At 38.0% G+C, this 13,224-nt stretch overlaps 1 protein-coding gene across 4 annotated transcripts in view; it reads left to right on the top strand.

The window, feature by feature from the left end:
* Positions 1-13,224, top strand: part of LOC118182896 (uncharacterized) — a 462,070-nt gene that overhangs the window by 367,717 nt on the left and 81,129 nt on the right. For all 4 annotated transcript variants that reach the window (XR_015042537.1, XR_015042535.1, XR_015042536.1 and 1 more), the window contains exons 16-17: positions 5,344-5,609; positions 12,220-12,347. Coding sequence is in view for 1 of the 4 variants with exons in the window: in XM_085821730.1 (XP_085677856.1) it covers positions 5,344-5,609; positions 12,220-12,347 (394 nt within the window). In the remaining 3 variants the exon portion in view is untranslated. The remainder of the gene's footprint in view (positions 1-5,343; positions 5,610-12,219; positions 12,348-13,224) is intronic.

Here is a 13,224-nt window from a genome sequence, read left to right as displayed (position 1 = left end):
CTGGAAAATAGGTCTCTCTGGCATTTTCTGATCGGAATTGTTAAAGAAGTGGTTGGCACTTAATTATTTGGTTTATTTTTCAGTTCCGTGCAGCGTATCCTTGAAATTCTTTGCCAGATGTTCAAGAAGATGTAAAGTGAACTGTCCATTCCATTGCTTACAATAACAGAAATATTGCTGTCTCTTTTACACTAATATCTATTAAGATTTACAGCTGTGTCAATGCAACAGCTAAACTGGCAACACTTTTCTTGTGTTCCAAATCAATTACCTCAGTTACAGCAAAAGTAAGGTGTTACGTATGCTCGGGAAAATGAATTATCACCACCAAAATTTCTTAACTCTAAGCAAACAGACACAGAAGGAAAATAAGTTTATTCCATCTCACCACTTGTGAAGAATTGCATACAAACATAAATTTACCAGCCATCTGGACCAGGTTTAAAATGCAAGCTTCTTTTCACAGTTGCTAAATGTTCAACAGTTTAATCTAACTTTAGCACTACAAATTTCGCCGAGACCGCGAGAAAAATTCAAACGTACCGCTTATCAAATCGGAATCTATTTTAATTCTACAATATTCAATTCAGGACCAGCGTTGGAATCCCCAACAGCACAAAACTTTACTAATCACGGCAGACGCAGCGATCAAGCCAAAATTCTCGCCCACAGCAATTCATCATTCCTCTAACTTTGTAATAAACTTGCTTTATTTTATTTATTTATCATATGCTTCGCTGTTAGGCACCACACACCAAGGGAAAGGTGTCCCTTGGAAGACTTTTTAACGGAAACTGGCTCGCATCCAAGCTACACATGGGGAAAACAAGAAAAACAACCATGCAGCCAGCCCGTTCGTCAAGATTAGAACCCCAAATCGAAATAACCAATGTTCATCGGCTTTTACCGCTCGGCAGCTGGTGGGACTAGTAATAAAATTGTTTGCCACTCAAATCTATATAAATAGTGGAACGAATGAATCTCGTTACGAAATGAGGCAGAGAGAAAATATGGAAATTAAATAATATTTCATTACTTTACTTTACTTAGACATAAATTAGACTAAAACTTATTTCTTTGCTTTGTTTTATTTTGGCTCATTTTTCTTATAGAAGCTGAGATCTTGAAGCCTTTATATAGGATTACATCCCAAATGCTCCCCCGGTTCTCCAGAAACCGATGATGAGTAAAGACACACAGCATAAAAGAAATGAACTTTCAGGTTTACTTGGAATCAGAGAGTACACTGACTACCAATAAGTATTTGTACACCTGTGATAGAAAAGAAAAACTAACTTTATTCAAAATCAATAGTTGGTAGAGCCTCCACGAGAGGTAATTAGAGCGTGGACCCTCCGGGGCATACTTTCCACAAGTCTTTGTATGACAGCTAGTGGTATTTTCTTCCACTCGGCTTGGAGAAGACGTAGAAGTTCCTTCACCGATTTTGCACGAGTAGTGCACCCCTGAATTCAGCGATGCAACTCGTCTCAGAGGTTCTCGATAGGGTTCAGGTCTGGACTCTGGGCAGGCCAGTCCATTCGATGAACTCCATTGGCACCATACCAAGCCTTTGTTAACGTCGAAACATGACAACTGGCATTGTCGTCCTGAAAGTAACAGGGGTCCAACCCGTAAAACTGCCACAACGTAGGAAGCACATCGTCATCCAAAATAGTGCAATAGGCATCGGAGTTGAGCTTACCATGAATGGGGACTCATACCAGGAAAAACACCCCCAGACCATAATTCCACCTCCGACGAACTTGATTATTGGCACAATGCATTCTGGCAGGAGATGTTCTCCAAATAGACGCCAGACCCAGACCCTGCCATCCGAACGGTAAAGGGTGAACCTTGATTCGTCACTCCAAAGAACCCGTTTCCACTGATCTACGGTCCAATTTCCATGTGCTTTGCACCCCATTAACCGAGCAGCGCGGTTGGACTTTGTGATCAAAGGCTTATGGGCAGCAGCACGACCATGAAAAACAAGGAGATGTGTTTCCTTACGGATGGTATTCATTGAAACAATACTTCCGGATGCCTGTTAAAACTCCTCGCGGATGAGGGCCATCGGTTGGGTGCGGTTCTTCCGAATTTCTCTGGACAGCACTCGTCGGTCTCTATCTCCCAGTTTCGTTGGTCTGCCAACACGGGGCACATTCCGACAGTCACCGCTTACCTTTCACTTCTTAATCACATAGGCAACTGTCGATTTTGGGTACTTCAGATCGCTAGATATGTCCCTTAAGGATCGGCCACATTTGTGATACCCGATAATTATACCTTTCTCGAAATCAGAGAGCTCCAAACTGCGAGGCATCTTACATGCGACTAAAGCCGATGCTGTTTCCTACACGATATATACCGGCGTAGTCCGTGACGTACCTTAGGATCGCAGATATCGTCATTTGCATATGTGTCCAAATGGTAAAGGATGGTGCGCACGTCCCTCGTTCCTAATCCTAATCCTAATCCTAATCCTAATCCTAATACTTCTTGGTAGTCAGTGTAGAAGAAATTATTACGTGATTTTATTCTCTAAATCTAGAAAAGTACAGGTTTTGAGAAAGTAAACGTAAAAAATTAACAGCTTTCTAGCTGATATTCGAGGCACTGATCCAGTTACCAGCTAGAATGCTAATCAGTTTATAGGAATTCTCAATTTGTGTAATTAGAAATTATCGTTGAATGTAAAGAATCTTAAGAACTGATAAGCGAATAATCGCTTGAGTTCGTGTGACAAGAAACAAGAAGATGGAAGAGTAAATAACCCTTTATTATTCAGATAAGAGTTAACAGAACTCCGTCTTGGAGTTTTACAATAAAGCCGAACGCTCGGGCTTCGAACTTAATATATTAAGAACTAAATTAAACTAAGCTAAGCTTAACTAAAGGGATATAGCCGAAGCTATCAAAGTTTTAACGTAGTTGGCCCTTTAAACACGAGATGACTGTGAAGCTATCAAGGACGTGAGTACGGCCGAGCGTAATAACAGCTTTGAGCGAGAGTAGCCAAAAAGGCGGACGCACGCTAATCAGAAACTCTGATTCTCTCTAACTCAGCAAGTAGAACTTTGCGGTTAAATACCCTCCTTCTCATTATGTATTCAGACCTGATTCTAAAACTTTGTTCTGGCCGAAAGTAGTAAGATGAAGTTAAGAATTTGACAGGAAAGAAGTTTAACTCAAAATTTAACCGTTAATAAAATTAACATAATCCTTACAAGTTACACCAAGAAAGCACGCCATGAAGAATGCAATAATTACCACTTAAAGGCCGACTAAGAAGAAACATGATGCTCAGTCTACGAAATCTAGTTAGTGATGAGTTATCATTTAACCATACCTTAGCTCGAAATCCATTGTAAACACTTTTAGGTTTTTGGGTGGTGGGAAACTAGAGAATTAAACTGTTTTCTCGCCAGGATTCTAATCACATGGTCTTTCAGCTACAAGCTGAACGTCCTGAATATTTTTTACTATAACAGCACGCATGAGAAAGTGTGATAATTTCTTTCGATATGACATTTAAAATAATTTCAGTGTTGCATGAATCTACCTAAAAATTTAGAGAAATTTCCTCTAAAGCCTTTCCTTTCTGATGCGTAATTTTCGCATTTAACAGTTTCTTAAAATCCAGTGACCTAAATGCTTGGAATCAGCACATTTTTGTTAGATACTTTAAATAGCCAAAAGTATCAGCTAAGTAAGTTTGTTAAACTGAGCAAATAAAGCCTGGGTTTTCAGCGCTATTCACTAATTTTCCAGTTCGTAAAATTCTTGCAAGCACTTAATAACTAAATTATACTAAAAATAAACTTAAAAATCAGTTACTTGAGAAACCTTTTTCTAACACATCTTAGCAAATTAACTGCATTAATTACGGAAAAAAAGCTGTTAATTTCCATAGGATTCATTTTGCCATTAAAGTGTCAATAAATATTGGAAGAATAGAAAAAATGTTTGAACAGTGAAATAGTTTGGTTGTAGCAATAACATTTTGTAACAGCATCAATATTTGGCTGGAACATACTAAAACAAACCGTCTGAATCTTTTAGTCACTTCAGTTATAAGGTGTTTCTCCCGCCTTCCTAGCGTGCCTTCGTGGTGTAGTGGTTCTGCACACTGAGCCGGTAGTTCCAGTGGTCCGTGGTTCAATTCCCTGCGAAGGCGATTGCTAATTTTTCATCTCTTCTGGCTTCCAAAAAGAATCCTAATGTCTCTACAGGGGCGTTCGCACTAAAAGGTATTGCATGAAGATTCTCCACTTCCATTATTTGGCGATTGGGTCCCCTAAAAACCTCAGTCGCCCTTTAAAAGGGGAAGTATATAAGGCATTTCTCCCGCTTTCCTAGCGAGCCTTCGTGGTGTGGTGGTTCTGCACGCTGGGCCGGTATTCCAGACGTCTGTGCTTCGATTTCCGGTGAAGGCGATTGCTAATTTTTCAGCTCTCCGGCTTTTCCAATTAACCTAATGTCTCTACAAGGTACGTAGGGGAGTGTGTGAATACCAACATTAAAATATAGTGCCATATATAAAATGTTGCTGTTGTAACTAATCTCGCTTGTCTTATTTAAGCCCAAAATCATTCTCTCGGTTTGCAGTATATCTTGAGTGCTCTCATGGTGTACAAATCACTATACATTTACAAACATCCATGCTTTCGCCGGGATTCGAGCCCGGCCCCTTAGGTACGGCAGTGAGCGCCCGCATATGAAATAAAGTTCAGAACCGCTTGTGTTGTGTTGTCTTGAACTATAAGTTAAACTTCATGGTAATAGAAAACATCCTTAATCAAAACAGAGATTACAATCCTCTACATATTTTTTTAATAATGAAATCTGGTTTGTTGGATTATATCAGTGGGTATAAAATTTTTAACAAAACGAAGTAAAATATTTTTACAGTTTTGCGTTGTTTTATACCTGAACAAAGCACAATTTGAATATACGAGATGATTTTTCTCCTATCTAGTAGCATATCATATGTATGTAGCAATAAACATTTCTAATGTTTCTAAAAAAGATTCGATTTGTAGCTGTCATAATTAACATGCCATATATATGTTAAATAGTTTTCGTTCTTAACAAATTAAATTTTTTAATGTTTTTCGTATACTTTTTTTAATGTTTTTCGTATATTTCTTAAAAGATACTTCAAAACGACTAGCTTTATCAACGTTCCTTTAAAAAAGCAAGTACCACATATTGCGTTTTATGCTTATGAAAAAGCAAGTACCTTTTAAAATATTGCATCAGTATCACACGTAATTTTGCTTACTCCAGATAAATTGCTCTCGGTCTTCTTCTTTTTATGAGACTTCATTGTTATTATAGGTATGACTCAGTTGCCCGCTCTCATCACCAGCCTTGGCAGTACGAAAACTTGTATCTGGAGGATGATCCACTGGATCCCTACTATTCGCCTGTGGATTACTACCCCTTAGCAACGGACTCCGAAACGGATTTGGCCCCCATGCCTCTGCTGCCGGACATGCCGACCCGGTCCCGGAAACTCCTGCAGGACCTCGGCAGCTCTCCTATAGGACCCCACACTTCCACAGCTGCCTCCTCGAGACACCACCACCACTCATCCAGATCAGGTGGGACATTTTCTCTTGCTGTTTCTCTTACGTCTTCATAGCCATGCTCCATATATAAAGAGGCCAGCACCTTGCATAGATCTATTAGGATTCGCCAAGCTAATCAACTATAATCAGTAACTTCATAAGCATGCCCTTACACCTGTTCATCGCTAGTCAGCTGGAGTTTTGTTTGGTAATCTGATATAAAATTAATCCAAATCTAACATGTATGGTGATGCTTAGGTATAAGGGTGTCGGAACTTTTATGAAAGTTGATTTTTCAAGTTAAAACAGATCTTCATAAAGCTGCCTACACATTTATATTGGGCCATTGTTCTGAAAGGTCCTGTCTTAGTCAACGCTGCTGGTAACCTGCGAAAATTGCTAGCACCTTAATAACAGGGCAATATTATGCAGATGTCCTTGTTTTCAATGCTTGCTGCTGTTTTTTGTTTGTGTACACTGAAATCGAACTCGTCTACTGCGCATTTGGAAAATTCATATATTACCTAATGCTTTTAAATTCTAAATATTACATCATTTCATCGAAACCGTTGTCCCAAATCTGCTAGATTATTCAATAAAGTACATTCACATCAAATTGTACGTTTACAGCACTGTCTACACACATCAGTTTGAACGCTTACGCATCTGAAAACAAGAATGTGTACTAAGAACCACTCTTAATTCTCCATATTTGTCCTCTTTTCACTATTTTCTTTTCTCAAAACTAAAACTGCTTCTAGTAGGAACGTTTGTCACTGAAGAGATTAAAAATCGATGACATTCGCTGCTAACAGCCATGTGAAAAACGGATCTCTACAACTATTTTTTCGTTAATTGATCACATCTTCTTTTGCTTTAATGCCGAATGATCGCATTTTTCTTTGTATTGTTGCGTGTGTACGGGTTCGTTCTGAAATGAATGCACAAGTCCAGTAAAAAAATGAACAAAATTTATTATTATCACAACAAAAATACTTACATTTCCTTAGATATTCGTGCAGTATTGCAATATCTCACAGTAGTTACCTTGTAATTACTCAAACATTCAAGAGAACTTAATTCAAAACAGCTAAAGAAAGCTGATCCGCGAATTCGCTACAGTCAACAAGAGCAGTCTTCTAAACAAACTCTTGAAACAACAACAAACAAACTAACTAACTCCGAATTGAGAGGGTTTCCTCCTTTTTATAAGATTTTAAATCGCGCGCGAGAATTTTCTGGAACTTTCTCGAAATCAAAAAGAGATATATATGTATTAAATGTTAAATGCATGTGCTCTTGTATTTTTAATTTTCCGTCTTAACTTTCCTTTAATATTCGTCACGCGCTGCACTGCACGGGGAATAAAACAATTTAATTTATAATACAACTAACATTAGCTATTTAAATACCAAATCCGTAACACTGCCCCCTTGCCAAGGACTGCACGTCCCGGGCAGTACAATCTCTGGACAGGAAGCCAAACTTACAACTAAGGCATAAATGCAATAATAAACATTACATTACAATAACAAAGAACATGAGCAATAAATGCAATAATAAACATTACATTACAATAACAAAAGGACATGAACAATAAATGCAATAACTAACTAAAACAAATCAACGCTATAAAATACTAAAGACAAGTCAAATACTAAATACAAATCAAATACAAAATACAAATCTCAAAATCAAATCAAATACACATTTAGAAGCAAAAACGGACCATGGTCTTACACTATTTACAATTATTTACACTACGCACTATGGCCATAGTAATGAGCTAACCTGTCGTAATGAACGACTTTAGGTTGAGAGTTCGAAGACTTACGGATCCGAACCACGACGTCATTCAGCCTGTTTAGGACTGTGTGGAGACCATCACAAGGTGACTGTAATTGAGGCATGACTCCTTTTCGTGGAATCGGGTTCCACAACCACACTTTGTCCCCTTTGTTGAATCTATGTCCAGTAGCTCTCGCGTCGTATCTGGTCTTTGGTTTCTCCGTCGCCAAGTTGACTCGCTTTCGTGCAAAACGTTGCATCACTTCCACCCTGGACATCTTGGATGTATTCCTCAGGCGATGAAGGCGCATCCGTAGGGCGACCAAACAGGCGGTCACAAGGCAGACAAAGGTCTCGACCGAAAAGCATCTGGGATGGAGAATAGCTGGTAGACTTGCGTTTCTTTTCGACCCTAGTATGATTTCGGCAGCTTCCCGAGGTGGGTCTTTCAGACAAGGCGTCGGCATTTTCAGGTGAGGATCCCTTCTGAGGATGAATAGTCATGTCATCAGATGCTGAAAGCAGTTTGTTGTTTTGGAAGCTTAAGGAAAAATTGTATTTCCTTAAAAATTCCAATCCGAGTATACATGAATCTGTAATATCCGCCACATAAGCCGTGTGATGGTAAGCGGCACTTCCAAACGTGATGCTCACGTTTCACTTCCCAGTTATGTCGATCTTATCACCAGGCGCAGTCTGAATGGTAACACAGGATGGCGTCCAAATAAGTTTATCTTTAAACTGTTGAGCTAAATCTCTCCGAATGATGGTAACATTAGCTCCTGTGTCAAAGATCATATTGCAAGGAACTCCATCGATATGCCCATTGATGTACTGTCTGGTACTGTTGCCACTCACTGTAGAAATTTTGAGCGCTTTAAAACAAGGTTTTTCATTATCTGGCAACCTCCGTTTCTCGATATCGTCACTAATTTCTTTCCTGCCTCGTTGCTGAGAAATGGTCTTATTTTCCGTACCCTGGGGTGTTCTGCAATTCCTTCGTACGAGGCCTTCAGCTCCACATTTCCAGCACTTTGGTTTCTTATCACTCCTTTTTCGTCCCATGGCATTTAATTGTCATTTCAATTTGTCGGTCTTATTTTCCGTGCTCTGTGGTGTTCTGCAGTTCCTTCGTATGTGGCCTTCAACACCGTAGTTCCAGCACTTTAGGATTGATTTCTCTTCACTTCTGTTCCGTCTCAAGCCACTCACTTGTCTGGTAAAATCATCTGTTTTATTTCCTGTACCCTGAGGTGTTCTGCAATTCCGTCATAAGTGACCTTCAGTACCAAGTTCCAACACTTTAGAGCCTGTTTCTTCTCCTTCCTTTCCTGTATCAAAGCATCGACTTTTCTTGTTAAATCATCTAAACGAGCCATCAATTGATCCACTGGCTCGCGGACTCTCACAGCTTTGACTGGGTAGCGATCTCTACAAGTTGCTTGCTGGGCTGTCTCGAATTTTATGGCGTACAACAGAATGCTTTTTATGTCCTTCACATCCACCATTCGCAGAGATTTCTGTATTTCGGAATCCCGGATGCCGTCGATGAAGTATTGCAGTGACAGGATTTCCCTTGTTTCCGTCGGACACTTCGAAAAGGAGAGATAGCACAGCCCTTCAACATCCGTGGCGAGCTCTTGAAGTCTTTCCGTTGGCTTCTGTTGACGGGATTTTAATTGAAGGCAGCTGCTGTAATATTTCAAACACTTGTCCCCCAAAGCGCCGGATAGAGCTTCATAGTCTCTGGTTTTCGGGAAGCGTCTGCAGGATATCCGCTGCGTCTGCTCTCAGAGAAGCGGCGAGATGACAGTCCTTAACTTGGGAATCTCATCCATTCGCATCCGCAACTATAGAAAATTGGGTCTTACACACTTGCCAGGATGTCTTCCCATCATATGTGGATAACTTCAAAGATGGACGAGCAAGCATCGATAAGAATTTAAAACCATCACTATTGCTTCCTGCCGTCGCTACGAATTTCTTTAAAATATCCACTTCTTTGGCTACTGCAGAAACCTTATCATCAATGTGTTGTTCGATTTGGTGTTGGACGGCACAAACTCTCCCTTCAATTCGTTCCCCCACAGCAGAAACTCTCCCTTCTATTTCTTCTTTGACGGAAGAGACTCGTTCTTCAATTTCACCAGCCTTTACTTTCGACCGAGTCTATTCTACCTTCTATAGCCTCGAATTTGTTTTCTATTACGCAGGTAATTTCTCTTTTCATTTCCTCTTGACCTGCTTTAACTCGTCTTTAATGGATTTCATCTCCTCTTTAACGGATTACTGTCCCGCTTTCATTTCTTCCTGTCCCGCTTTCATTTCTTCCTATCCCGCTTTCATTTCTTCTTGGCCTGCTTTGATTTCTTCTTTAAACGAGGCAACTGTCTTAGTTGTTCTTCTATCGCTCTTGTTATTGGCATTCAAATTCCCACCGCTGCACCAAAACTTGTTGCGTGAGTACGGGTTCGTTATGAAATTAATGCATAAGTCCGATGAAAAATGAACAAAATTTATTATTATCACAACAAAAATGCGTAAATTTCCTTAGATATTCGTGCAGTATTGCAATATCTCACAGTAGTTATCTTTTAACAACTCAAACGTTCAAGAGAACTTAATTCAAAACAGCTAAAGAAAGCTCATCCGCGAATTCGCTACAGTCAACAAGAAAGGTCTTCTAAACAAACTCTTAAAACAACAACAAACTAACTAACTAACTCCGAATTGAGAGGTTTTCCTCCTTTTTATAAGATTTTAAATCGCGCGCGAAAATTTTCTGGAACTTTTACGAAATCAAAAAGAGATATTTAAGTATTAAATGTTAAATGCACGTGCTCTTGTATTTTTAATTTTTTGGCTTAGCTTTCCTTTAATATTCGTCACGCGCTGCACTGCACGGGAATTAAAACAATTTAATTTATATTCCAACTAACATTAGCTATTTAAATACCAAATCTGTAATAGTATAAATAGGTTCAATGTTTTTGTCTTCGATTTTTTAAAATACCATCTCTTAATTTAATTTCCACGTTATGCATCACAAATTCACTTATTTTAAGAAGTTTCAAAACACTCAAAGGTGTATTCATGCACATATTTAACATACATACATTTATCTGCATGTATTTATAATGATTATTTATTTATGCTCATGTATAGTATAAAATTCCACTTACTGTGATGAACTTGTACGTGCATTACATCCGCTCTCAAATTATTCTTTAAAACGATGCCATTCAATATTATGCGGAAAGCATAAAATATCTCGCACTAGATTTCCATGCAAGTCCTGCAAAAACGTCTTTGCTTGCTGAACACTTAGAAGATGCTACACTTGGCACTATTTTGATGAGGAACTGACTAGGAAATATGACAGCCAAGAAGCGCTACTAACGATAAGTTCTGAAGAAAAATATAAAGATATTATTATAATAAAGAAGATAATAAAGAAGATATTTGTATGGCTTTCCATATCACCTGAATCTTCCTGCGAGAACAAATAATAGCGGTTGAAGTTAAGAAACACTTTCAACGTTAAAATATTAACTACTATATCGCTGTTTTCACAAATACAAATGCATGATCATTAGTTTATTATTTAAAGTTTTGAAACATTTTATTGATAATTGAATATTTTGCTTTAGAAATCTCATACAAAATAGTGAAGGTTACATTTTTCTGCGAACATCAATCTATAATAACATAATTCTTTGCACATTGCCTCTCTTTAAATATGAAGGGAACTTGTTGCTAAAACGAAATTTTTAAAGGCACGATCTATGGTTTAAAAATACTTTACATAATCAAACTTACAATAATTTACAGAAATGGTTGCTTAAAACGTTCTTCTTTTCCAAGCCATTTTAGTGTTTCACACAAGGGAGAAGGGGAGGAAAAGTAATTTTTTCATTAAAACTAAAATTATTAAAAGGAGAGTTTTAACTGAAGTAAGCCATTGGAGTTTTAAGGAAAGCTACAACTATTTATGAAAATTATAAGGTATTGCAAATACAAAGTGAATTCATTAAGATTTCTGAGACATAAATACGGTACCAGAAAATGAAACACTATTATAACAATTACTGGTAGCAGAAGACGGTATTCTTTTAGTTTTTCAGACCTTAGAAGATCTTGATTCATTCGCACTTTGTAAAATGGAAAATTTTTCTTCTTGTACCCATTTCGACCTCTATTGGCTTCATCATTCCTTGATAGACTTTCTGATTTCATGACAGACAGCTTTTATAATGTGTTGTTTCAACGCTGCTGAGGCTTCGGAAAATGATTCTAAAAATCAGGTAACCATAATCGTTCCTAAACATATTAATCATATTGCGATTTAAATTAGAGGTTGGACGTGGCTACGCAGAATCAAATCAACCGCAGCAGTAGACTTAGTCCGCATATAGAGTAAGTAACTTCTTCTAAGGATGAGGATAGATTGTCCTTTAAAAACCCCGTCTAAAAACATGTGTAAGTGAGCGTCTGCTTTGAACTACTAAGTTTTGTACATTCAGCCTAAGCTAATTGCTCTAAGATTGAAAGCAATTGAAAGAGCGCAAGGCTGTAATTAGGTTGAATATGCAATGTTAAAGTAAGCGTGGTTGAACTGATTAACAGATAGAAGTTTAAAGTGTCACAATGTATGATCCGTCAAGAAGTTTTAAGATGTAAGGTATTTTTAAATTTCTCTTTGTAAAAACCACCAACCATATTATCGCGTCCCTTCCGTTTTTCTTCTGCAGTAAATCTTTAATGCCGTTGTAATTCGCCTTGCTTTAAGATTATGCTAAAGAATTTTCTATCATAGGTGTGAAAATACGATTGATGTTTCTTTTCCTCTATGTAGGTGGTGTTCCTCAGCCTTATGACGAGTACACTGACGGCCGGGGTGCCGTTGATGACCTCAGACGCTCGTCTCCTCATTCTCAGCCGTCAGGGGATCGACAGCAGTCCACCCACCTGCGAAAAGCTCAAGTAAGAACGTACGCACACTGTTCTTTACTTCAAACTTCTATTATTTATGCTTCTATTATTTGTGCATATTAATTTTACTAAGGGGAATTAAAGTGAAAGCTTTTCTCTAAACAGATGTTTATTAGGTTGGCTTAAAAAGAAACTAGAGTTAGCCTAATTTTGAACATTTTTCTGAATAAAACTTGATTTGTATCTTCTTAAAATTAAACCCATTCTGCCTTTTGCATCCTTCCCAACGCCTGCCCAACATGCCTGCTTGGAATTTCACGTAGTAGTTTATCAAACTTTCAGATTTAACTTCAATGTCATGAGTAGTTATTACAGTGAAAGAGCGAGTCATTCATAAATAACGTCAAAGTTGCTGCATTAGACTCCTTCAGATTCTTTAAGACCAAAAGTGAACTAAAAATTAAAAAAAATAAAAAAACACAGTTGATATATATATTTGTTTTCTAATGAAATTGGTTACGTAACAAGGATTTATCATTCCCTTTAGGTCATATTACCAATACAACATTTGTTGTAATTTCTTGAGGCAGTTTAATAAGGAATATATAAAACAGACCTCAACAGTGAAAGAAGGAGGCTAATTGCTTCATCATGACAGCTCAATATCCCATAATCTCCGAAGATGCGGAATTTTTTTAGGAAAGGAAATTCGGATTGTCTTCTCATTATATTGTTACCGTAATGACCAGTAGAAAGTCTACATTCAAGAGTTGATGTTTAATTCTGCAAAGCAATTTCAGTTCGAATTGCAAAGGTTCGGTGCAAATTCAGTACACATTGAAATAAAACCCTTCCTGACAGAATTCCAGTTATTGTGAATGAAGACCGCATTTAATATAAATTTGCGCTCAGAATCTCGTCGCCTTTT

Source organism: Stegodyphus dumicola, chromosome 8 (genome assembly GCF_044657685.1).
Source record: "Stegodyphus dumicola isolate Sdum_Otavi_A_Nest chromosome 8, ASM4465768v1".
Classification (NCBI taxonomy): Eukaryota; Metazoa; Arthropoda; class Arachnida; order Araneae; family Eresidae; genus Stegodyphus; species Stegodyphus dumicola.
This window is presented reverse-complemented; position numbering and strand designations above follow the sequence as displayed.